This window comes from Primulina tabacum, chromosome 8, assembly GCF_025594145.1.
Source record: "Primulina tabacum isolate GXHZ01 chromosome 8, ASM2559414v2, whole genome shotgun sequence".
Classification (NCBI taxonomy): Eukaryota; Viridiplantae; Streptophyta; class Magnoliopsida; order Lamiales; family Gesneriaceae; genus Primulina; species Primulina tabacum.
In genome coordinates, this window is record NC_134557.1 from 4,053,726 (window position 1) to 4,080,276 (window position 26,551).

Consider the following 26,551-nt stretch of genomic DNA (forward strand, 5'->3'; position numbering starts at 1 on the left):
TGTCATTTTTTACTCTAAAAATGTAAAAGTTCGGCCACTATAGATTGGAGTATTTTCACAAGATCGTCGCAAACGAGCACTTTTATGGCAGCTACTTTAAATTCAACGATGATTTCATACTTCTTGCTATCATTTTCCAGTCCATCTTTCGTAAAGGATTAAGTAGGATCATCGAATACTGATTTCAGGAACATATCTCCAAAGCCTTCTGGTACGTTGGGCAACACTTCTTGATCATCTAGTAGAACTACATTCATTGCCTGTGATTTATTAATCGACAATGACATTCTCTGAAATATAACTGCATTACATGATGTTCTAGGCATCCGGTGATTGTCGTTCTCACAAATATTCATGTGTAAAAATCATTACACCAAGTTTCTATCAAGAATGTTCTCATAAGATGATCGCTTTTTCCACCACAGAACATGTATAAACTCAAAACATCAAATGTACATAAATATGCAACCCTGTGCTTCCGTTGTTGGTCCAAAATCATAGGAGTGAGTGAGTGATCGTGAGTGACTGAAGAGCAACTAATCAACCAACATAGATTACCATTTATTGGAGAACAAGCAGTTAAAAAGCTGGCATGTGCTGTGTACCGCCAAAAACAATATGGAAAATAAATTACTTCATCAATGATAAATCAACTAACAAAAAATGGTAATGAATCTAAATAAAGTTTGTAACATCAAAATTATCGTGTGCTACTTTATTTAAAATCGAATTCAGATTATACACGTCCATGAGTCAGCAAATTGCTCTATCAGTCATGAATTATACAAATTATATAAAACTACAACAATTACAATCCCATGAGTGGAAAAAGGAACACCAGGGGAACCAATGGTCACCAACCGGCAACCACAAAAGCTTCTTCACCATGAGAGAGGAATTTCCTCATTATATCACACTCGAGACTTGTGGAAACAAGAGAATCTCCAAGAAGGGAAATAGCTTAAAACAATTGTAAAAATCAAAATGAACAAGAATGGAATGATCCTACCGCACAATTGAAAAAATTGTATTATAGAGTGCTCTTCTTCCCGTTAGCATAGTAACTGAGGTACCATCGAACGAATTTCTTTAACCCAGTCTGTAGATCAGTCGAGGGTTTATAACCAAGCTCTTTCTGAGCTAAGCTTATGTTGGCATGCGTAAATTGTACATCACCATTCCTTGGCAACTTCATAACCAACCTCTTTGCCTTCACCTTGAGTAACCTCTCCAAAATACTCACAAGATCTGAAACTGGTACAGGGGATGTGTTTCCCAAATTGTACACCCGCAGTTGAGCCGGCCCCTTCTTCTTGCCACCACTGCCGGTACTTTTCTCTGCCGTATCCAATGCACCCAGACAACCCTTGACAATATCATCAATGTAGGTAAAATCCCTCGCCACCGTTCCATGATTTGCAGCCTCAAAGATTGGGATCGACTTCCCCTTCAAAATATCCCTAGTAAAAAAGAAGTATGCCATGTCCGGCCTACCCCATGGTCCATAAACAGTGAAGAATCTCAATCCAGTAAGCGAAAGCCCGTATATATGATTATAAGTATGCGCAATCTCTTCACCGGCTTTCTTAGTTGCGGCATACAGGCTCGCAGGCTGATCAGTCTTGTCCCTCTCGGAAAAAGGAACCTTAGTATTCAATCCATACACAGAACTACTCGATGCCCACACGATCGCTGGCTGCGGATTCGCATTCTTGCAAACCTCGAGCAAACTAACTAGGCCGGCAATGTTGCTATGTACGTAGGAGCTAGGATTCTCCATTGCATAGCGAACACCGGCCTGCGCAGCCAGATGCATAACATGAGTAAAGGGCACAATATCAAAAAGCTTCTTTAATAGGGCAGCATCATTGATATCACCCTCCACAATGTACACCCCGGTTCTGTCTAAAAGTGCTTGTCTAGCCCTCTTCAGGGAGGTATCATAATAATCATTGAAATTATCCAGCCCCAAGACACCGTCCCCCCGCCGTTTGAGGGCGGAGGAGACATGAGTGCCCACAAAACCAGCAGCCCCTGTAACCAAAACCGAAATCCCATTTCTAGACCTGATTTTAGCAGAGGCCCTGACCCTCTTTTCAAAGTTAGGGTCACCATAAGAGCTTCTAAGGGACCTTCTAGAGAGATCTGAAGGAACAGGGGATGAGGAAGAGGGTGATCTATAGAAGAACAAAAAGATCAAGCCTAGGAAAACAAATGACCAAAAAGCGAGCTTGGCCAGAGAAGAATGCAGCCTCACCCTATTGTACGGAGACTTATCCATCTTGAACTTTCCTGGGGTTGAAGGGCCGCTGTCAATGTGCTTCATCTGTGACATTAACCAACAAAATAAAAAACTCGAGATTCGACGAGTTCCCGCGACCAATTTCCCTGCCTTCGCGGTCTATCTGCTGGTTTTCTTGGATTTTCTTGAAATCAAAATCAACGAAGAGGGCCTGGGCGTAAAATGAGTAGCTAAAGTGATTTTTTCCCCCCTTCAAAATTTGATAAACGCAGCTTCTCAGGAATGCGGATTACGTACCTAGAGATGGTGGTGTGGAATAGTTCTACACTTTATTCATGGGGAATCTTTGGTTTCTTGTAGAAAATGTTTGGTAGTGGCGGTGGTAATTGAATATTTTTTTCCTTTTCTTTTTCAAAAAAAAAAATCCCACCTTCCTTTTCCTACGATTTTCCCATTGGAAAAACAGATTTGAGAGTTGATGATTGAATAAAAATGGTGATTGGAGAGAGGGCGAAGAGATTTCTAAACGAGAGGAGGGAGCGAAAAGCGGTCTCAAGAAAGTTTAAAATATATCAAAACAAGAGAAGAGTGGACTTCGGAAGGATGAGGGGTTGTCTTCCAAAATCAGTCAATTATTTTCATTTAATACAAATTGTGAATTTTATAATTTTAATTTCTCTTTCTCATGTGAATTCTTTTACCCAAACTCACCACTTTATCGGCCCCATCTAAATTATTTTTCAAAATCAGATTATCTCGTTTTATAAATAAAGATATACGAAATCGTCACACAAAAAATATATTATAAATATTTAGTGGGGTTATTTCTTATTTAAAATAGAGATTTGCAGTGTGAATTTGAGGCTCATTTGTTGGAGGTGGTGTGGTGGAGAGATTTTGGGGGTAATCATGAGGGGTTCTTAATTATCATGCCATTGGATTGTTAAGTGCATGAGATTTGTTGGGATTTTGTTTTTTTCTTTTTAATACCTTATTATAATTCATCGATTGAAATGACGGAAATAATATAAATTTCCAAAATCAAATTTTTATTTATTCAATTATCTGTGCATGTCGTATACCAAGCTTGTGTATTATATTATGAGTATGTCTCTTGTTAGACAGTATCACGGATATGTATTTGTGAGACGGATCCACACGATTCATCAAAATAATAATTTTAACATAAAAATGATATTTTTCATGAGTGAGATTGGAAAATATCTTCGTCTTATAAAATTGATCCGTGTGACGATCTCACGATAATTTTTATATTATATTATTAGATTGTAACATTAAAAATGATTATTCTAGGTCTGTCATGTAGTATTATCGTAGCTACATAATTTTTGAATTGTGTATAGAAAGTGATGGGAGGAGCATTATTTTGTAACAGGAAGTGCTCAATTTATGGAAATATTCCGAAAGCTTTTTGATGCAAATGTAATCTAAACTGTGCCAAATTTTAAAAAAGATTAACGCATGAACAATTAAAATTAGTATATAAGTAAAAAGTAAGTTTCTTGTGACATGATCTCATTAATCTTTATCTGTGTGATGCGTCAACCCCACCGATATTCACAATAAAAGGTAGTACTCTTAGTATAAAAAGTAATACTTTTTCATGGACGACTCAAATAAGAGATTCGTCTCACAAAATACGACCCGTGAGATCGTCTCACACAAGTTTTGCCTTATATAAATTTTCGGTTTTTGGTGTGGAGAAAATTATAACATGGGTTTTCTAAGGCAAAACAAAAAAAAAAATCACTTGGATATAAATCATAAATTGTTTGTTTATCATAGAACCACAAGATATTTAAATATAGTGAGAACAGTCACCATGAAGCAAAGAATAAATTTTTCCTTTTATTTGCTATTTTGTACACATAATGAAATTTACTTTATTTTCAGACATTTTCCTTAACATGTTATGACTATTAAAAATAAATACACTTTTCTATTGATTTTTAATAGATAATAGTTGAAATCTCAAATATGTCAATACATACCATCTTGGAAACTTCGTCCATCAATTCCACCTGATCATAGAAACCCCATTTGGAGTTCAAATCAAAACCAAGGAAAAGAGATGTTCAGCAAATGTTTTGATATAAGATTTTCATACGATAATCTGGTGGACTTTATATATTTTTATTTTGAATTCAAATATTATTCTTGTATAAAAGTACATCGGTGTGACATAGAACCAACATAACTATTAGAGATTACATAAAAGTAAATCAAAAGTGAGGTATTAGAATTTATGAAATTTACAGCTAGCAAAGGCACTAATTCTCATATATTCATGTAATGGTACGCTAGCACGCAGTTAGGGGGCATAGCAATTAATATTTGGACAAAATAGAGGTGTGATTTTAAATGCTTGTAGAGTAGCAAAGAGGAGACAAAGTGGGTTGGAGGAGTCACATTTAGTGTGTGTGGTTACAGTGCAAACAAACTTCAGAACAGGGCAACTGCCTTTTTCAAGAACCGCCCATGTCCCATGTTGTTAGGTTTCTGCATGTGAAATTTTGTTCTAAAAATTGTAACAGTTTTATTTATTAAATGATCTGCACTGGCTCCTCTCCCATGTTTACATATTCCTACCCTGTGTGTGATTTTCTTTTTGGGTTATGAACCGTGGAATATTCGAAAATGTTGGGAAAACAAAGAGAAGTTTTGAGAAGCCATTTCACTTTTGATTATCAAACAAATTGGAGTCTACTTCGAGGGAAAGGTAATTAGCTACTTGCAAGTAATAGTAGTAATATTCAAGAACTAATGATTAAGAGCATATATCACACACATCAAACAACATTTTGTGATACGTTTCATTATTTGATTAATAGTGAATCATGGACATACACTGTTAAATCTACAAGCAAGGCTCTATAAAAAAAATTACACAAAAGTGACTGCATTTTTTTTTTCCTGATATCACAACAATCTCAATACCTTAATGCACATTCGAACACAGTTTACTTGAAAACCAGGGAAGATTCCCATCCATCTCTTCCTCACATCAAGGAGAGATTACTCTATCTTTCGAATAATCGCGAACATACATTTTTTCAGTTTGAAAAAAGAAAAAGCTTCTCAGTGCTGTGAGAAAGTAGCAAGAACGTCGAAATAATTGGGGAATGTTTTGCGAGTGCAACCAGGATCTCTTATTGTGACCGGAACATCAGCACAAGCGGCGAGTGAAAAGGCCATGGCCATCCTATGGTCGTCGTAAGTATCGATGGCGGCTATATTTAGTTTCTCCGGTGGAGTAATCACACAGTAATCTGGGCCTTCTACAACTGTTGCTCCCAACTGAAGTTCAGAACAAAAAAGGGAGAAGACATCAAGGGGCCGCTTTGTATATACTGCTTACTTATTTCAGACTTAAATAAAGGTGCAAGTTGATGAGAGTTGAAAGCACGAAGTGAAAGCTAGAAAGCGAAGAACCTTTCTAAGTTCTGTGCATATGGCTATCATTCGCTCAGTTTCTTTCACCCTCCAGCTAGCAACTGCAAACATATGCATAAAAAGGTTGGCTTGCTTCCTTTTGTTCTTTGCTTTTTTAAATAATAATGATCAAATATTATGTTTTAAGTTGAGAGTAGTACCATCTCTTATAGCAGTCGGCCCATCAGCGAAGAGTGCTACAACAGCAAGAGTCATGGCGACATCTGGCATTTTATTCATGTTGATATCAATGGCACGTAAATGTTTCCTTCCAGATGAATCATGTGGAGGGCCTTTAACAGTGACACTATTCTCGGTCCACGTGACTTCTGCACCCATTTTTTCAAGAACCTCGGCAAATTTGACGTCACCCTTAAAGAAGAAAACTTTGAAGATAAGAAGTTACAAAAGATCACTTCGTAAGAGCATAATTCCGCCAAAAAAACTTGGCATCATTTTACAGAATGCTGTCAAAAATCAACTCCATACGTAGATAAGTTGTCAAATAGACCTATGCAAATTTCTAATTTCACATATAGCACAAAAATGCGTGAAAAGTAGAGACTTTTGGAGCAATAGGTACCTGTAAACTACTTGTCCCACAACCTTCAACGGTAACAGTTCCACCACTAACAGCAGCACCGGCCAAGAAGTAACTGGCACTTGAGGCATCGCCTTCGACATAAGATTTTCCAGGAGACCTTGTGAAAAATTTGTCCTTAAACTTCCATGATGTTAAGTTTCTCAAAGCCTTGAAAACATTAGAGTATTGGGACTTACTTGTACTTTTGACCTCCACGAACCAAGAATCTGTCCCACTCATCACTGTGCTCAACAGAGACACCATACCTTTCCATTAACTTAATGGTCATCTCCACGTACGGAACCGAAATTAGTTTGTCCATTATCTCAATTTCCACATCGCCGAGAGCCAGTGGAGCTGCCATGAGAAGAGCAGTCAAGTATTGGCTACTAATGGATCCAGAGAGTTTCACCTGCCAAAAGACAGATTAAACCATCACAAATCCTAGTCCAAGAACAGTATACCTTCTCCTCCATTTCATTTGGACTAGAAGACTTCTGCAGAGCCAGGACCAACTAATAAGTACATAAACAAAGCTAACAAAACAAGGAATTGCTTCTGAGAAAATATTCCCAATATCTCATTCACTACAAATTATTTTCATAAACCAAACTCAAGAACATAGTTCTTGGCCCTACACCAAGGGCTGATCCCTCACCAGTTACCAAACCAGGCTTACGTTTCCCTCCCAACTTTCATCTCAATAATCACCATCATAATGCCAACTTCTATGAGAGACACCTCATTGACAAAAATGAATAACAAAAGTAACTCTAGCCTATAGGATCAATCTCATTGCAGGGAAATTGGAATGACAATAAAATAATGTAAAATGGTGTCTTCTTTCTTTTTTACTGGATTATTGAGTAAATTCATGTAAGTTATTTTGGATAAGGAGCTAACTGCTTATCAAAAAACTGAATTGAGAAAGAATGACCGGAGTACTTTTTCTTCTCCTCTTTGACATTCATAAAAATTGAATTCGGAAATAAAAAATCACTGCTTCATTTTCTCTATAAAAATATGGATCACCAAGTGGGTATTATAAATTTTAAATCACCAGGTAATTTGATTGAACATCTTTACATCTTCCTTTCCTGGAGTTAACGGAGGATAGCAAATTGGACTAATGGCTGAAATTTTGGATGGAAAGTTGATTTAAAGGGAGTAAAATGACATATAAGAAAATTTTGGCAAAGACATTCTCCAGAAATAACCCGTTGATTATTCTTCAAGGCACCTAGCTACTTACTCTTCGGTGAATGTGCAAGTTATAACTTTGCTTCAACCTTTTTCTCTAGAGTTTCATTCAAAAATAATTAACGAGGCAATCAACATGCCTTGTGTACAAGCTGATGTCACATTAATCCATCTATTGAAACCAGCCAGAAGAGCTCTTTAAAGAAAGTAAGACACACCTTTCCACCTGGAAGACCTCCCTTCCCAACAACACGAACTGGGGGACAGTTCGTCCCCAGGAAGCAATCAACCTCTGCACCAAGCTGTTTAAGTCCAGTCACCAAATCACCAATTGGTCTCTCTCTCATGCGAGGAACTCCATCAAGGACATATCTGAGAATCAACAAGATATTTTGTAGGTATAGATCAATCACTATTATTTAGATCGGTAAGCTGTGTTTTGAGGTAAAATAAAATTGTTAAGAGATCACAGAAAAAAAAAATCACAAGCTAATATTTGGGCTTAAAAAGAATCATGAAATAGTGCTTGAGGACCAGGGAATACATAAGAAAGAATCAACAAAATTCATTTAGAATACCTTGCGTTTCCACCAGCAGCAGTAACTGCAGCAACCAAAGGGCGCATAGCTGTTCCTGCATTTCCTAGGAAAAGTCGAATTTCCTCTTTGGCATCTTTCGACACTGGAAATAGACCACCACATCCTTCCACAACCGCTCGCTGATTTGCTTTATCTTCTTCCACATTCAGTCCAAGTGTTCTCAAGGCACCAAGCATATAATGGATGTCATCACTATTTAGTAAGTTGTCCACAACAGTTGTTCCCTAGAAAATCATGTGTATTGTGTAACGCGAGCTCGTGTAAGAATTTTGATATAGAAAGGCATATAATACTTAAATAATCAATTATAAAAAGCGTGCATTAAAAAGAAATATGGAATGTGGACAACCAAGAATCCTGGAATAATGTTAACAGAAACCGATGAAATTGAAAATGGGCATGGTGTAAAATAAACTGACAAACTTAATAATGATACAACCAAATGCGTAAAACAGTTTCCCAAACCTTAGATTGTTGTTCTCAAACCACAGATTTAAAATTGTGTAATCCCGAATCAAGTAAATGGAATGAGGCTCAAGCATACATATATGAATGTGTGTTCTCATCTTGTCAAATAAATTTTCCATAGCTCGCAATTCAATTTATTTCCAATAGTATCCTTACCTCAAGTAATGTCATTAGAATTCTCAACTCCATATCAATACTTCTACGGCAAAAGCATATATTTTGAGCTAACCACTACCATTGCATATTTACATCCATTTACTCTGCATTGAAACAAGTTCATGTGTAATCTAAAAATATATTCCATTCTATCGTTTTCATATGCAACTATTTCCCGTTATAGCAGAAAGTTCATCAAAACATTATTCCATCCAAGAAATGTAGCGCCAGCATACTCTATAAAAACAGTGATTCTCATAGAGGTCCATAAAAATATACACAATGAGCAATCCCCTTAAGATATTTCAATCTAAAATAGCTGCATACAGCGCATACAATGCATTTTGGCATGTAAATGTCTTTGCACAAACTGACAAAAGCACAGATAGAGCGATAGGCACTATATCACATTAAGTTCATTAGCAGTTATAAAAATGTCTATCACACGATTGTACTTGGATCAAAGAATCCGGACATATTTGGCTGCAATAACATGAACCTCGGGCTCATAGTGTATTGTACCTAGAGAGGCATTTTGGGCCTGGATCTTAAATCTTCTCAAGACTTGTGGGGCACAGTACACAGCTGATTCAAACCTCGTTTTTAAGATAAATAAAAGTTGTGGAATCTTTCTTTCTCAAGGTTACTCATATTCTTGCATAAAGCTACACAGCATAGAATCAGACGAAGAATTGGCATTCTCAATTCGCACAACAGAATTTTTTTTTTACCCATATTCATGCACAATCCCACAAGATTCACACTTCCATAATCCCAATATGACAACACAGACACTGAAAAACTGAGAAAAATTTAATAATCATGTACGTACGATGTAGAACACACCACAACATTACCTCAGAGAGGGCAGCAAGAAGTAATATACGGTTAGAGAGGGATTTGGATCCCGGTAACTTAACGGTACCGGATATTTCTTTGATCGGTTCCAACACAATTTCCGGCAGCGTTGACTGCTTCTCCGCCGTTGCAACAGAAGCCACAACCTTTACAGAAATCTTCTCTTGAACTGTAAAGACTGATTTTTTATCCACAGCCCATGAATAATTTGACGGGCGTTTCAGATTCTTTGCGCCAAAAAACAAGGGATTCGAAGTTGCAGCAGAAGGTCTGGCATTAATGGTGGAGAATCTTGGGGGAAGTTTGTGCGCCATGTTGCTAACGTGCGCCATTTCTCCGAAGAACTATATTAGTCTCAGCAATTTTGATCGGGAAAAAGGCGTGGAGTTTTACAACAGCAATTTCTTCCTAAGGAATATATATATTTTAATTCAGAAAAATCCCTCCTAATTCTTCTTGGGTTTTTGGTCGAGGATGGTGGTATAGTTTAGCGGGAAGGGTGTGCGCAGGTTAAGACTCGAGTGTAATTGTGGCAAAGTGGGTCGTTGAGATCCAATTTGTCTCACCAAACCTTTTTCGACTGCTAAAAATACATTAATTTATAAAATTAAATAAGACATGAAATTCATAAAAAAAATCTATAATTATGAAATATAAAATTTTAAACCATAATCTACATACTAAATAAATAACAATTTAATATATAAAACACAAATATTTTATTTTTTGAAATAGTCAAATTCAAGAACAATATTATATACATTAATATCATGACTAATTTACTTGTAAATATCGATTTCTTTTAGCATTTATTTTCGGTAATATCAAATATCATGTGAAGGGTAGATTTAGATATAGGAACAACGGTTTCCTAAATCGTGATTGTTAAAATATTTTTGTAATTGAATGCATTATTAAATTTTTATCGCAAATTATTTGACTAAAAACCATTAAAAAACACCAAGTTCTGAACTTTTTTTTTAATAGACGTTCAAAGTTTTGCAGCTACACAGGTCGAAATAGCCTTCAAAATGGGCGACTCGGCCTTAAGGTCTTGATAAATAATAATATAAAATGACATCATCTAATCTTGATTGAAATTGACAGTTAAATAAATGCAAAGAGTAAATGGCAATGAGAAAGAAGGCAAAAACTTGTGTTAGACGGTCTCACAGATCGTATTTTGTGAGACAGATCTTTTATTGAGTCATCCATGAAAAAATATTACTTTTTATGCTAAGAGTATTACTTTTTATTGTGAATATCGGTAGGGTTGATCCGTCTCACAGATAAAGATTCGTGAGATCGTTTCATACCTTCACTTACCACATACTAGTTTGATGGATGGATGGATCCCTCTTGCATTCATGCTGTGGCTCCTATCTCTATTTTGTATTTTACCAGATGCGACCTCAAATTTTTCAAGAAGAGGTTAGTTTCACCTCACCAATTCATAAAGAAAAATGTTTTGAATTCATGTTCCAATCTAAAACCATAAAAATAATGATAATGAGTAGCTCGACAAGTGCTCATGTTGAAGGATCAAGCAATAGCTCGAGAGGAATGATGCACACATTCATATTGCCCACCTACTTTTGCATGTTTGAAACAAGAACATTGTAATTATTCGAAACTCGTTAACATACAAAATTAAGACGATATCCGCCATAAAAATTCAGGGTATGATATGACTTACTCTCTCTTGTTGTTCCATTTAGACTACAAACTTTGCTACTAGATTTCACAAACCAATAAGAAACCCAGAAAAAATTGTTGTTTTCAAAGCAAGAAATGTCGTTTCAGCTTCAATGCTAACTCTAGCAGTTACGGCGACGTGCATAACACTTTCCTTGTATTCATCAGATTGTTCGTCGAAAAGTTCCCAAGAAACAAAGGAGACAACTCTTACTTTTTTGCCTTCACTCCTAAGTTCATCACCAGCCTTTGCTGCAATTTCCAACTCGGAACCAGTTCCAATCAAAATGACATCAGGCTTGTTATTAGATGAATTGTCAGATATGATGTAGCCTCCTTTTTCAACACCTTCAATGGAGGTTCCAGGAAGCTGTGCTAGCTTTTGTCGAGACAGGGCAAGGACTGATGACCTCTTCCGATTAAGAACAGCCACCTTGTATGCACCAGCCGTCTCGTTGCCATCAGCTGGGCGGAGCATCAAAATGTTAGGCATTGCTCGGAAACTTGCCACATACTCAATTGGTTGATGAGTCGGTCCGTTCTCTCCAAGCCCGATTGAGTCGTGGGACATAACATAAATAACTCCAGCTTCACACAATGCGGATCAAACAAGAGATTGTCTCACAAGAAACCTACTATTTAACCATTATAAATTGAAGTATGGTGAGTTTCGGATAAAAGTTAGGTATGAACTCAAATTATTATCTTGTTTATAAAATATATACACTACTCACATTATAAGAATCTTCATAACTATGTAACTTGACGAAGATAAAAAACTGGAATGAAATCTTCCATTGTTATTTTTATGTTATGTTCTGCATGTTAATGGTTTGAATAAACAAATGATTAATTTTTTAAAATAGAAATTATGAAGTTTAAGAATACTTACTTCTACTTTTTATATGATAATAATAATAATGATAATAAGGTGGCGAGGTCTTGAATCTCGGTGCCTACGATTTTTTTTTTCTCGATATTTCGATAAATTTATTTATTTTTCGTATTATTTAATTATTATCTAGTATTAATTTCGCTTTACTTTTAATACTGTCCGGAGTGATGGACGAGATCTTTGTCGGAAAAAAAGATTTAGTCTTGCCCGCGAAGTCACTCTGTCCTCCGAACTGCGGCAGATTAACACCTCAATTGCCGGCGGGATCCCGAGCAGGTAGCTTAAAGCTTGTCGATTTATTTTAAGTTTTTTTTACCGCTTACTTTACATTTTAAATCGGAAGATGTGAAAAAGATTCCGTTGCTTTCATTTTTTTTTTGTTTTCTAGGGTTTGCCTATGACGAATTTTAGAGTTTATATATGTGTGGTTAGAGGCGATTATTCTTTTACTTACTTTGCAGCTGTGTATTAAAATGAAGATTTTTTGTTTAGTATGTGTGAAGCGAGGTTTAGAAACGGTTGATGGAAGTTTTACATAAATGCTTAAGTTCAGGAAGAGCTGGTGATGTCTTTCACATGGTATATTCATCGGTGTTTTCTGCATTTTTGCTTAAAAATGGGAAGCAATCATCTATTTTTATTGATTTCCCTAACGTAAAACTTCATCTAATTGTGATTGTTAAGTGGGGTGTGATTTTGATGGGCCTGAATTGAAGTAATGTTTACATGTGGTGCTACTTATTTACAACGATTTTATCTTTCTTTTCTACTGCTAATCATTTTTTTTGCCCGGATTATCTTTGAATTGATTCTTGGTTTGCAGAGTATAGGACGACTGCTTAGTGCATTTGGTGATTTGCGTGATTGTTTCAGTGTGGATGGAAATTTGATTTAGGAAAATTGTCAAGTCTGTTGGTAAAAGTTGAATTTACAGTCAATGGCCGCTGGTACACAGTTGGAAGTAATTGAGTCATTGAATCTCCGTGTTATTCACTTTGAGTTTTCCAAATTGTTGTAGATAACAGAAATTCTTTTCACAGTAAGAATATTATGTGTTGTGTTGATTGGAAGTTTTTTGTCAATGGAAGACAACAATTTCTTTGCAGTTTAAACCAACATTTTGCATAATAAGTGATTGCAATTAATTATCAAAAATAAAAATCATTTAAGCAATTCTTGGATATTAGTTAGCCAGGTAGATTTTTCGTAGTGCATGGGAGGAACTTCTTATATTCCACCCAAAATGCCTTGGACTCTGCTCGGTACCTTTTAAGCTTAATGAACCTTGACCTAACACCGGCAAGAATAGGAGACTCTCTTCAATTTTATTGATGTCTGTTATGAAGATTAAACGTGGGCTATTTATCTTCATGGATTAGCAGAGTAGATGAAAGTCATGAAACATGAATGTTACCATTCTAAATGTCTATACTCTAACTCGTTTTATCCCAATCTTCTATAATAGTCCTGAAGAGTTGCAAAGAATCATAAATCAGAATATCAAAATTTAACTTTGGAAATGTTACCAAATAAGTGAGAGGTGTTAATGATGCATCAGTTATACAGTTTACTAATATTTGTTTACCCGCTGAAGGTTTTGGTTATAGGCTAGTGGGAGGGGTGTATTACATGATTCTTTACTAGAGTTCATGTGCTAATTAAATAACATTTCTTCGTGTGTGTAATCAATTAAGTTATTACGCCCCTGGACACATGACATTACTGGTTTTATTTGCATATTGGTGAAACACACACAAACATACTTATATAATACATATCCCAATAGATGTGCATGTGATCTCATGAGTGTTATTCTTTTTCCACGTTCTTTAAATTCTCGTTGGCTCTTGAAGTCTTGTTCAGAGCAAATACAAGCTTGCACTCTTAGAAAGCTGTTATTTCAATGATGATGGTATCGTTTCACTGTATTGGAGTGGGACATGCCACTTAAGCTTGACTGTTTTTTACCATGATTTTGTCTTGGTCCTGTTCAAGCATTTCTTAGATTCAGTTGATATATCCCGTGTAATTAATCTATCTATTTTCACGTTTCCTTCTATAGTATTTACCTTCTGTGAAAAGTATTTTGGTGAGTTTTGCCATCACCAAAAGAAGATATGCAACACACTGGTGCGAAAGATACCCAACTTCGTGAAAGCAGCAACCAAAAGGTTCATCCCCAACCAATGGAAGAGGCCACAAATCAAAATCCTGAAGCTATGGAAAACCTAGTATCTAAGATGTTTACAAACATATCCTCTCTGAAGTCAGCTTACATTCAACTTCAATCTGCTCATACTCCTTATGACCCTGACAAAATTCAAGCTGCCGATAAACTCGTAATATCAGAGTTGAAAAATTTATCCGAACTCAAGCACTTCTATAGAGAGCACAACCCCAAACCAGTCTGTGTTTCCCCCCAAGACTCCCGGCTAGCTGCTGAGATTCAAGAACAGCAGAGCTTGTTGAGAACATATGAGGTCATGGTGAAAAAGTTTCAGTCTGAGATTCAGAATAAAGATTCTGAGATCCTTCAATTACAGCAGCTTATTGAAGAGGCTAATCAGAAGCGTGTAAAACTTGAGAAGAACTTGAAGCTCAGAGGCTTGTCAACCAAAGAATCTGAAGGGGGTGGTGATGAAAATAGATATTCCTCATTGGAGTTGTCACCGGATCTTTTCAAGTCAGCTGTGGAAGCTGCTTCTAGGGCCATTCATGACTTTTCCAAGCCGTTGATTAACATGATGAAAGCAGCTGGATGGGATCTTGATGCGGCAGCAAACTCCATAGAGCCAGATATTGTTTATGCAAAGCGAGCTCACAAGAAATATGCCTTTGAATCTCACATTTGTCAAAGAATGTTCATTGATTTCCAAGACACAAGCTATTCCATAAAACCAGAAAACCCACCAGAGGTCCCAAATGAAAGTTTGTTCCAGCAGTATCTTACCTTGAGGGAAATGGATCCTCTAGATGCCGTTTGCCAGACTCCAGATTCAGCTTTTGGAAAATTTTGTCAGAACAAATACCTCATACTGATCCATCCGAAAATGGAAGCTTCATTTTTTGGAAACCTAGACCAATGGAATTTCATCATGGGCGGTGGGCATCCTAGGACTGCCTTTTACCAGGCTTTTCTGAAACTTGCCAAGTCAATCTGGCTTTTGCACATGTTGGCACATTCTTTTGATCATCCCGCCAAAATATTTCAAGTGAAGCGCGATAACGAGTTTTCAGAAGATTATATGGAAAGCGTAGTAAAAAAATACATTATAGAAGACGGTGATAAAAAACCTAAAGTCGGTTTGATGGTTACACCGGGCTTTTGGATTGGTGGTAGCGTGATCCAGTCCCAAGTCTACCTTACAGGTATAAAGGTGACTGAATGACCGTGTTTATTGTTCCGAATTTTTGGAGCATGTATGTATTTAAGTGCCTCGTCTGAGTTTGTTGTCTTGTACGATGTTTTATTGCGAGTGTGTGCTTTTATCCTCTTGGTAGCATTAAAGATTGCAGGAGGTTGTAAAATGGAACTGGGAGAATGTCATCCCATTATTTACTACTCTTTATCAGCAGATCATCTGGTTTTATTTCGATTTCTATTGTATTATTCATATTAGTAATCGCATACACATGATTGACCAGTAATTAATAATATTCTGCGTTGTAGTAACTGACTTTAGTTAAAGATATGTTTTTTTTAAAAAAAAACAAAAAAATCATTCTTCTTAAATTGCGAAAAATTCCGTTTTACTTAATAAAATAAATCATAAAATTAATGAATGTGTATATTTGACATATCATAATTTTAGATGATCATATCATCTCATAATTTTTAATATAATATATAGAATTTTCCCGAATAATTATTAACCACAATTTTAATATGCATATAAGCATCACATATAAATGAAAGCTAATATTTAATAATTGTGATTCAAATAATAATTAAAATATAACAAAATAATCAAAAATTTGGAAAAAAATAAAAATTGAACAAATATACAGCGTGTACACAAGAATGCTAGATAATATATATATAAAAACATGGGAGCATGAGCACACCGACACACGTTCGTATATTTATTCTTTCCCCACTTGCAAAACTATAACCAATTGTGGAGTTAATTGAACTTAGTGATGAATGATGTCGTAAAGTGAAAAATCAATTAGAATATATTTTTCCTAAAAAAATGAGGTTAACAAAACATTTGCTTTTTCGCTTCGTAAGTTCAACGGGCTCCGAAAATAGAAAAAAAAAGGGCTGGCACAAAGAAGTGTCGTCTCCTTTCATCAATTTGTAAAATGTACTCAGTCATTCAATCTATAATTCATACGTTATCTTACAGAGGTTGTTCCGGTTCCACACACGACGTGTGTAATATATATGTTCTAAATGCAAAATGTTAAATCGAAAACCTGCCGGCTGGTCACATACATGAGTCCTGCCTGACATTATTTTAGTCATTCTGGGGAAACAGGGAATTTTTTTTAACCTTAATCCGATAATGAAATGAAACACACGAATAAAACGTTATAAGCTCGGAGAACAGGGCGGAGGGAAGACTCATAAATTAATTGAGAAAACAAGGGTGAAATAATCGGTTTTTGGATCAACTTCAATGGACTGAGCAGACTATGGATTTAGCCAGGGAAACACGTTGGGGGACGAGGGGAGACGTGCTGTCAGAACTTCGACTCCTGTATCTGTTACCTGTAGTTAATTCGCATGAAGGGTAGTTTGTTAATGTTCACAAGCGTGAGCACGCCTACACACACAAAAGAACGTCTGATTACCAGAAGAGTGTGCTCAAACTGAGCACTACGTTTGCCATCAGCAGTTGCAGAAGTCCATCCATCAGGCCACATTCGATCACGCCAAACGCCTGTTGGGATTATTTTTATATGAAAGCAGAGATTTAAAATTGGTAAGACAGGGAAATGTCTTACGACACCAGAGATGGAAAGGAAAAGAAGTCATATCAACTTATTTTGCCAACAAGATGTTTACCTGAATTAATCATTGGTTCAATGGTAAAGGTCTGGCCAGCCTTCATTACTCCAACTGCTTTATTTCCTGCTCAGGTTAAGAACCACAGAGACAAAGGGACAGCAAAAATATAATACAAGAAGAGACCAGCAATACTCGTTCTGCAAAAAGGTGTGGTCTTTCGAAGAATATGGTACAAAAATTTTAATTCTGGCCAATTGCCGGCCCTGGCCTGAAGTAAACAGTAGGTTATGGCAAGTCCACCGTCAATGAAACTATAATCAATCACATCTAACATTAATAGAAATAAAAAAAAAAATAAACCCATCGCCTCGAGGATACTTGCATAATGAGGTATATTCGGCGCGCAGTGGAAGAGCTCACCAATACCATGGCCGCAATATGATTTCACCTAATATCACAAATACCATGGTCGGAAATAGGGAAATATTAACACACATTGAACCTCAATGGAAAGAAGTTCATAAAGAAATGATACATCTCACTTACCACAGAGAATCCTGACATAGAAGCATGCCTGTTAATAATCTCCCCAATTTCACGAAATCGTACACCAGGTTTAACTGAAAAGGGGAGGAACAAGCCATGGCAATAAGCGTCATTAATATAGAAACAACATAAAAGAGGGATTTAGAGTAACTCAAAATCATTGCAAACGATATGTAAAAAAAATTTCTTTCAAATATCAAACAATCACCAGTAAACAAGACAGAAATTATGCAACAACATTGGAGGGAGATATGCAAGTTGTCAAATGAAATTCTAAAGCACACAAACCATCAGCAGCAATAATGGCTAACATCACAAGACAGAGCACACACTTACCAATTGCTATTGCCTTCTCCAAGCATTCATATGTACATTGGACCAGCCGTTGAGATGCTTCATCAACATTACCCACAAAGAATGTCTCATTCAAGTCACCTGCATAGGCAAGGAATAACAATGTTTGTTTCTGTAACGTAAAGAAATGGCAAAACTATCAACATTGAGTATGATATAATTTTCACTTACCATGTACCCCTTTATAGTACACAGTTACATCAACATTTACAATATCACCATCTTCTAATTTCCTGAGCCAGCAAAAAGATCAGTAGAGGTGGCGAGAGAACAGATATAGCACTCTGGTAGAAGGATGATGAAGATAATGCCATGTAACTAGGGCTTTTGAAAATCTGAAAGAAATTATTTCAAATATTTATTTTCTTTAGATAGCACAGTTTTAGCTCATAAACAAGGGAATAAAATTTTAAACAGTGAGGAAGAAGATGAGCTTCAAACGCCACCTTTAGTGGGATCAAGAATTGGAAAAACAAAAGATATAAAACGGCAGCCCAAACTAAAAGTTGGTAGCAAGAAAAGGAAAAACTTTCCATGAATTTACGATCCAAAATTGTATAAGGAGGTTCTTCCACAAGTGAAGAACATACCTTGCGTCTGGAATCCCATGACAGATAACTTCATTAACAGATCTGAAACAAAATGAGTAAAATTTCAACTTATCGGAATTAAGAGTCAAAGAACGCAAAGAAACAGAATTTCAATTGAAAAAATACCTACGTGCAGCAAGACTTGGGGAAGAAATGGTAATTTAATGGAGATGGGTATCCTCCTGCATTGAGTAGATTAAAATATTGAACAGTAGCATCCACAGACAAATGGCACATTGACATGCACTGACATCAAGATACATAAGGAAATCCAAAAGCCAATTACACTACACTCATTAGCCTGCCGCATGAACGTTCTGCACAACTGGTGGCAAAAGGGGAAGCCGGTGGAACTAGTAAATATATATAGAATGTCTCTATCATTATTACATTCCACCATCGAACCCCCAAAACGAGTTCTAGACAGTTGTGGTATACTAACTACCAAGACATTTTACCTCCAAACAAGAAGGTTGAGAAACCTGATATGCATGATCAAACAGCACACCAATTGAAAGACGCTACATTTCCTTCTGTAATATTATAAATTAACGAAAATGCAGGGCATGCTGATCATACCAGCAGCAATTGTCGCTTCATGAACCACTGCATCAATTTCATCAGTTGTAATTCCAGGTCGAATGATTCGAGCAGCAGCATCCAAAACTTCCCTTCCTATCTGAAGATAGTAATTAAAAAAGCATCAAGAACTAACATTAGAATAAACTGCAGTAGACCTTAATTTGTGAGCTTGGTCTTCGTTATTATTCATATAATGGATGACTTGTTACATGTGTAGAAAATTTCAGACACCTCTTGTATTGATTTCTCATCAACCTTAAAGGCCAAAAAGATGTTTTATCTAATCACACATGATGAAAAATGCCTCGAAATGGTATTTTCCCTATTTCCTTGACTGTTTGTTTCTTTGAACTTTCATTTACCAGCCTATGCTAATGAAGCTCTACGAGACACATTATTCATACAAAAAAATGAAGAAGAGAACTGTTATCCTTATACTGGATTGAGCAACAAAGAAGCTTACTCGGCAGGTTTCCCGCATTTTCTCAATTTGATCAGGAGTCTTGATCTTCGGGACATGGATCATGATAAACAGTTTGTGTTCAGTCAAATATTTATTTAGAAAAATTAACCAGAACTATGGACATAATGAACGATACCTCAACATGATGCTGCAGATCACTGTTAGGTTCACTTTTTGGTGTTCCCTGTAAAGGTTTGAATAGAGGACTGTTATTGCAACTCACAGACAATAATACCATTCGATTTCAAACACAAGAATGCTGTTCTCATAAAAACTACATTTGATATACTTGCGGCATAAATACAAAGATCAACTCTCCGGAGAGTCAAAGCTACTTACATCAATTGCCCAGTCAGGTTGGTCTATGTGAGCAGGTACGAGACGCCTTTTTGATATTGGATACGGTCTTAACGATCTGAAAGAAAAATAGAACGGTTTCAGGGTAACAGCTGAGCATGACAGTTTACAATAAAAAAGAAATAAAAATGAAAGGAAAAAGGCATCCATGGTGTAAGAAGTAGCAAGCAAAGCACATCAAATATTGCTAGTTGAAAAGCAGAGTGCATTGCAACAGAGAAACTCAAGGATAAGTTGTGAAACATACAGCTGAATTGACAAAAAATTTGAACTTAATACCCTTTTTAGTAGATGAAAAACCTATAAAACCATTCGATCGTCAAATCAAAGCATAAATGAAGTCAAAGATGAATTTTGACCAAGTTTGCGAAGAAGCTACTAAAACGAGACCACTTAGAAAACTTCGCTAAGAGTTGAAAAGTCCTATTGCAAGAAAAATGTTTTAATTTATTGAAAAAGAATAATGACAACTGAATCACCTGCTCCTCTGAATAAAAGGAACATTTAAAATCACAGAATAAGCTGGTATGAAGTCTGTATACAGATTTAATCAAGCCAAATAAATAAAGTAACAGCTTTCACGGTCCTGTTACAAGAAATATTATCTCCACTGCAGGTTATCTTCTTAAATATTAAGCTAAAAACTCTAGCACGCAAAAACAAAATCTAAACATGATTGAGGTAAATTCCTGCAATTTCCGATTGAATACAAAACCTGAAAAATATGGCTAGTAACAGCATACCCAGTCCAGTCAAAATGTGGAATCTTTGGTGAACGAGCTTGCCCTTTCCTCAAGCAATAGAGCCAAACATCATTAGACAAGCCTGAATTTTGTTCGCTGGGATTTTCAAGTCCCGGGGAAGACAACTTTTCTTTCACATGAACAGATTTATGAGAACTCCAAGATTCCTTGAAACAATCTTGAGAACTGGAAGAAAAAATATTTTGACAACAAAGAGTCGTTAACATCAACAATGGCATCGAAAGGGAATTCAGTTAACAGTAAATCTGTAATGTCTTCACGGTTCTTTTTTGTCATCCATCATCTATCAAACAAGATTAAGAAAAATCAAGGCAGCCACTTCCACTAAATGATGATAACATTGAGGCATTGGTACATTTAAGTTCTATATATTATGATAATACATATGCCTGAGACTGAATCATTAACACTCTCTTAACCGTTCCCCAACGATATATTAATTCTTAACTTTCTAATATCATTGGGTTTCATTGGGATCTGAACAGTACTTCTGTAAGTTATTCATCTTAATATCCTGCTTTTATTTGAGTCACAGTTATTTAAACCCACCCTCATGTCTAAACATAAGCCAAGGCTCAGCAGTCAGCAATTCAATGATTTTCACCATGAAATTCGCACCTTGATGCATATTAAAGGCTCAAGGAGCACACACAATTAGCACACCTTAAATATAAGGACTGTACATCCAAAGTGAATTGAAATGTAACAATTTTTTGTTTTTCCCCCATAAACAAATGAAAAATAATTTTATTGTTCTTCAATAGTTCGTAAAGTACATATTGGCTGATATGTCACGAAAATACCTATTCCATACAATATTATGTCCAGCCCCGCCTTGATAAGGCTTATCGTGCCCAGTGCCTAAGTTATGAAATACAACTGGGCTCTAATAATGACTATAAAAAGTCTTGCTTAAGTCAGCACTACCGAATCTAAAATTTGAAATATTCCATACGTTTCATTTTGCTAAGCAAGACTAAATTTATGCAAATCAAAGTAACTAACCAGAAAGCAGCACCTTCACGAGGGAGCTTTAGTTCAACGCACTTTGGGCACCTGCAAAGAGCAATTATTCAAAACCTGCTCTCACCAAAAGCAATCTCACACATACTGGCACCTATATTAGCAATTTATCCTTCTAGAGTTCAACAATCACCATATGTTGTAATGCAATTTCGACAGATGCAAACATACTTCATCTTCCTTCCCCACCCCAACAAGAATTAAAAGGGATTAAATTCTGTATCAAGTAATTTCCAGCTTGTAAAACTCGAGAAGATGTAGAAAATTGGAAAATAGAATTGAGAAAATTTGATCAGGTAGCTAAATGACAAATCCATCTCTTATTCTTGCTATTTATAGCTGTGACGATTGTTCACAGCCACGTACAAGTGTAACAAGTGTAGTGCAAGTGATGAACAAAATACCAAACTAATCATCACCCTGTCAGATTGCAGAATATAATATATGCAGCAGAAGTCGTTCATCTACATAAAAAACATACCAAAGGAAAGAAAAAGAGTAACTAAAATCAATGACGATCTTGTTCCAATCAGCCAAAAATTAACCAAATCACCCCACCAATCATCAGTTTAAAAAGTTCGTTAAAGAATAAGCTCGACCCCATAACCAATCAGATTATTGTAAGGAAAACAAAAAACAACTCGCGCTCAAAGATTTAACCATTGAACTCCTTCAACGCCACACCCCAATTTCAGAAAACACAAGCAACACACGCACGCACACGATCAAGATTGAGTTCTTATTGTTTCTGATACGGTCATTGTGTAAATCTCAACCCGTTACAAGAAAGTTGCAGAAACACTAAAAAGAACTTGTGATCACATACTGCAGATGAGAAGGCTTGCCGCATTTAGCACATGATAAGGTTGTCGTCTCCACCGCATCCGATCCACCCGCCATAACTCTCTTCTCGCTGCACCCAGTAAAAATTCGTCAGAAAAACACAAGCACCACACAAGTATCCTTAATCTCGTCCAAATTTCGCTAATTCAAAGATAAAAATATAAGTATATAACAATTCAACACTAAAAGAACAACCTTTTGCAACAGATACAGCGACCGTCGATTCAATTAGACAAGGAAAAAGCTGAGGTTTATTGAGCTAGGGTTTTCTCTGGTCTTTATTTAAGAAGCATCTTAAAGACACCTACATATTTAATTTTATAATAAGTATTTTATTTACCAAAAACTCTACTAAAAAAATTACATTAAAAGTATTATTTTTACCAAAAACTCTACTAAAAATTTATTTATTTTTTATAAAATTGAACGACTCTAATAAATAAATAAATAATTCTTTTTAATTATTTATCGACTTAAAAATAATAACATAAGCTATGCCTATGCTCTTAAAAAAATAATAACACAGAATACGTGTGCTTATTTCACAAGTTAATAAATAAAATTTTAATTAGCTTGTTTTAATATAATAAATCCAACAAAAAATTAGCTCATTTTTTTTCAAAAAAAGTCATGTTTTTCAACACATGCAGTTTCATTTAAGAATTTTTTTATTTAATTTTCAATAGTATTTTGTATTGTCAAAAATAAATTCATTTAACAAAAAAATTTAATGTAAAACATATTTTTTAAAAAAAGCACATAAATTTGTTGATTTCATTTTGTCAATATTTGTTACCGAACCAATTTATTTTTCTTTAGGATGAGTTTAAATGGAATTATTTAGACTTGAGAAAATATTTGAAGGGCTCATTTAAAAAATGACTTTATATTGAGATTAATTTAAAATTCACGACAATGACTGAAAAATAATTATTTGATATTTGAAGTTTATTTCGAATGTGCGTTTCTTGCGGTCTTGCCCTAATTATTTCATCATGTTCTGTGATGTATATTATTTACTATAAATATATAATTTATTTTATTTTACAATCATGTAATTTTAAAATACGTACGAACTATAAATATTTATAGTATATTATTATTTAATAAAATTAAACCACCAAGCATAACTAATTTTTAGTATGTTGGTGATTTTTTTTATATAATTTCAAAATACCATTTAAATATTCAATTTCATATTCCACATTTATCTTTCAATATAATTTTATCAATTACCATTTTAATTTAGAAATTGATAACTTTCTTTTTAAAATAAAAAAACATATTCTATTCTCCATTTTATTAACAGGATGCGTGTGCCACGAATACGACGGGGTAGTGTATAAATATCACTTGGAGTCTTGGAAGCCATAAATAAAATCTTATTTGGAGTTCACAATATTTAGTTTAAAAACTAAAATTCTTCCCTTTATATATATACGGGATGATATATTTTTCGGTGTGTTTATATAAGTTCGACCGATTATCTCACTATAAAATAAAAAAGTATCGATGGACCTCACATTTTTTATTTTTAAGTAAGACGATTGACATATACACAAAAAAAAAACGGGGGTGGATCTACTCCCAGTATAACATAGACTTACCCCACGCAACGAAGCTCCCCAATATAACCAATAACTATAACCTGACTAGCAATGGCATCAAAATCACTCCTTACCCTAATTATTTTGATGTCTTTCTTAATTTCTCCCGCCATTTCCATTTATTTCCATGCGGCAACAAAAGCATGACGTAGGTCAACTCCATACCCAAAACCCTGCGAGTACTTCTTCACAAAACCATAACTACAAGCTTCCTGTTAAGAGCAAACATCACTTCTTCAAAATGTCGACGCAACTCGCATTAGAGCAATGCTTTCACGCCCTATACAACCTGTATTCCTTCGGTCCCAAATGTCGTAATGAAGGCGAAAAGGCAGCTTGGGCAGATTTCATCGAGTTGTATGAGCTCGCAATAAAAAAATCAACAAGACCCTAGATCCAAATGTTTGGTGTACGGTGTACCCCAGTAGATGCTCAAACATGGCCAAGCACGGCTCTCACGAATCTCAAGAGATGTCGAATGGGGTTCTTCGAGCTCGGTGTAGTCCACAACATCCTGCCCTTAATCATGAAAAAAAAACGTCAGTATGTTGCTTAGTAACACACTAGGCCACTAGCCTTGACTAATAATGGGAGTGGCGGAGGGTTTAGGGGGACAAGTTACAAAAAAGGGTTCCCACGTACCGTGGGTGAAGCAGCATGACCGGAAGTTGCTGCAGTTATCGTCTCCTCAGGTAGATGTCTCAGAGGCTCGAGATAGTTCCGGCAACTACACGGCAGTGAATGAGGGTGTTTTAGCAGCGGGGAGGCGAATCAGAAAGTAAGATACGTCATATTTTCATTTATGTAAGGAAGGTACGTACAGGGAATATGCAAATATTGGGTCTGGTTTGGTAAACATCACGTACGTCTTTAGGAGATGGCATTGGGAAGACTATCATCACTGGAAACATAAGCGCCGGAGGAGTAATCACCACTTTCAAGACGGCCGCACCTCTAAGCAAAAGTGATTTCTCAATAACCTAATCTCGCTTCAAGTAAAGCATTTTCTTGAACATTAAATACTCGGCATGTAATTTTTTGTCCTCGCAACTAACAAATTAAAAATATTTTTAAAAAGTAGAACTTTAATATAGTCCGTAATTTGAATCTGTAGCTCCAAATCCATTCATCCGAGTGCAACAAAGTTTGAAATATTTGATTATAAATAATCAACCAAATTGTGACGTCTTAAAAAACTACCACACATGATACATGTAAAGCTATAGTTGGAGACGGATTCATCGCTCGAGGCCACCTTCAGAATATCGTCGGTGCCATCAACCTTCGGTCAGGCTCCGACCGCTATGTATTCTACCAAGGCAGCTTTGAAGGATACCAAGACACCCTCTATGTTCATTGCGATCAACAATTTTTTCGGAAGTGCGATATATATGGTACAGTCGATTTCATATTCGGTCAATCTGCGGTTGTGTTTCAAAATCGCACCATGTATGCAAGAAATCCGCCCAACCGAATAAATACCGTGACCGCTCAGGGCCGGGTCAACCCCGGACAAAAAACCGGAATCTACGTTCATGAATGTCGGGCGACGGCTGCTGAGGATCTAGAACAAGTTCAAAGCTCCGTGAGGACCTACTAATTGGGCCGTCCGTGGAAGATATACTCACTCACGGTGTAGATGACAACTTTCTTGGATAGTTTGATCGACCCGGAAGGTTGGATGCCAAGGGATGGGAGCGCTGGATTGGATACTTTAAATTATGGAGAGTATGAAAATTCGGGCCGGGTTCATCCACGGCGAGTGGGGTCAAGTTGAAGGGTTAACCGGTTATTGCCAGTGCAGCTGAAGCATCAAATTATACGGCATGGAAAACTCATAGGTAGAGAGTCACACTGTTTATTCTACACTCCAATTTATGTTACTTATGAGTTACGTTCTACTTACTATAGAATTAAAGTTATTGGCATATTTTATTTTCGTGAGAGTCCTCGACCGATCTATATCCAAAATAAAAAGTAATAATTTTGAGATTAAAAATAACATTTTTCAAGTATCGAGTCGAATAGGATATCCTCGTGACAAAATATATGTGTGACGGTCTCATAGAATTTTTTTGTTTATAAAATGATGTACACGTAACATCGTTAAAAGTTAATGAAAATCTATACTATTTTATTAAGTTTGAGACACTTAGAGTAACTAATTTTGGTGTCATGGTCTGTTTTAATAATTATATATATTAATAAAATGTTAAAATTTTAATGCAAGTTATATGTAGTTTAGTGGATAAAGTCATTGTTTATTGAGGTTTAGATTATAGTTTCAATTCTTACTGAAATCATTTTTTTATTATTTTA

The 26,551-nt window shown here is 35.9% G+C and overlaps 4 protein-coding genes and 2 pseudogenes across 6 annotated transcripts; 3 read left to right on the forward strand and 3 right to left on the reverse strand.

Annotated features, from left to right (window-relative positions):
- Positions 1–686: 686 nt before the first annotated feature.
- Positions 687–2,842, reverse strand: LOC142553107 (UDP-glucuronate 4-epimerase 3-like). The gene is made up of 2 exons (XM_075663110.1): positions 2,540–2,842; positions 687–2,453 (listed from the first exon to the last, which is right to left on the reverse strand). Exon 2 carries the CDS (start codon positions 2,333–2,335, stop codon positions 1,031–1,033), a length of 1,305 nt encoding a protein of 434 aa, XP_075519225.1. The 5' UTR covers positions 2,336–2,453; positions 2,540–2,842; the 3' UTR covers positions 687–1,030.
- Positions 2,843–5,139: 2,297 nt separating this feature from the next.
- LOC142553108 (3-phosphoshikimate 1-carboxyvinyltransferase 2) lies at positions 5,140–10,102 on the reverse strand. Its single transcript, XM_075663111.1, has 8 exons — positions 9,559–10,102; positions 8,057–8,301; positions 7,697–7,850; positions 6,476–6,690; positions 6,279–6,396; positions 5,857–6,067; positions 5,696–5,757; positions 5,140–5,560 (listed from the first exon to the last, which is right to left on the reverse strand). The coding sequence occupies exons 1-8, from the start codon at positions 9,889–9,891 to the stop codon at positions 5,342–5,344; spliced, it is 1,557 nt and encodes a 518-aa protein (XP_075519226.1). The 5' UTR covers positions 9,892–10,102; the 3' UTR covers positions 5,140–5,341.
- Positions 10,103–12,266: 2,164 nt separating this feature from the next.
- Positions 12,267–15,759, forward strand: LOC142553109 (protein GRAVITROPIC IN THE LIGHT 1-like). Of its 2 annotated transcripts, XM_075663113.1 has the most exons (3): positions 12,280–12,425; positions 12,642–12,728; positions 14,212–15,759. In XM_075663113.1, exon 3 carries the CDS (start codon positions 14,267–14,269, stop codon positions 15,536–15,538), a length of 1,272 nt encoding a protein of 423 aa, XP_075519228.1. In that variant the 5' UTR covers positions 12,280–12,425; positions 12,642–12,728; positions 14,212–14,266; the 3' UTR covers positions 15,539–15,759. The 2 variants fall into 2 exon arrangements, with proteins under 2 accessions (XP_075519227.1, XP_075519228.1); XM_075663112.1 differs by lacking the exon at positions 12,642–12,728 and having other exon boundaries at positions 12,267–12,425.
- Positions 15,760–16,420: 661 nt separating this feature from the next.
- Positions 16,421–22,927, reverse strand: LOC142553110 (methionine aminopeptidase 1A). 2 transcript variants are annotated; one of them, XM_075663115.1, is made up of 17 exons: positions 22,818–22,927; positions 22,609–22,691; positions 21,765–21,815; positions 20,739–20,924; positions 19,978–20,053; positions 19,775–19,822; positions 19,639–19,683; positions 19,173–19,272; positions 18,724–18,775; positions 18,594–18,635; positions 18,175–18,236; positions 17,986–18,084; positions 17,650–17,723; positions 17,482–17,551; positions 17,161–17,226; positions 16,947–17,035; positions 16,421–16,863 (listed from the first exon to the last, which is right to left on the reverse strand). In XM_075663115.1, the coding sequence occupies exons 2-17, from the start codon at positions 22,680–22,682 to the stop codon at positions 16,786–16,788; spliced, it is 1,212 nt and encodes a 403-aa protein (XP_075519230.1). In that variant the 5' UTR covers positions 22,683–22,691; positions 22,818–22,927; the 3' UTR covers positions 16,421–16,785. The 2 variants fall into 2 exon arrangements, with proteins under 2 accessions (XP_075519230.1, XP_075519231.1); XM_075663116.1 differs by having other exon boundaries at positions 22,609–22,696; positions 22,823–22,913.
- A 1,267-nt stretch (positions 22,928–24,194) lies between these two features.
- LOC142553111 (putative pectinesterase/pectinesterase inhibitor 17) lies at positions 24,195–25,438 on the forward strand (annotated as a pseudogene).
- LOC142554309 (pectinesterase 2 pseudogene) lies at positions 25,437–26,077 on the forward strand (annotated as a pseudogene).
- Positions 26,078–26,551: the final 474 nt, after the last annotated feature.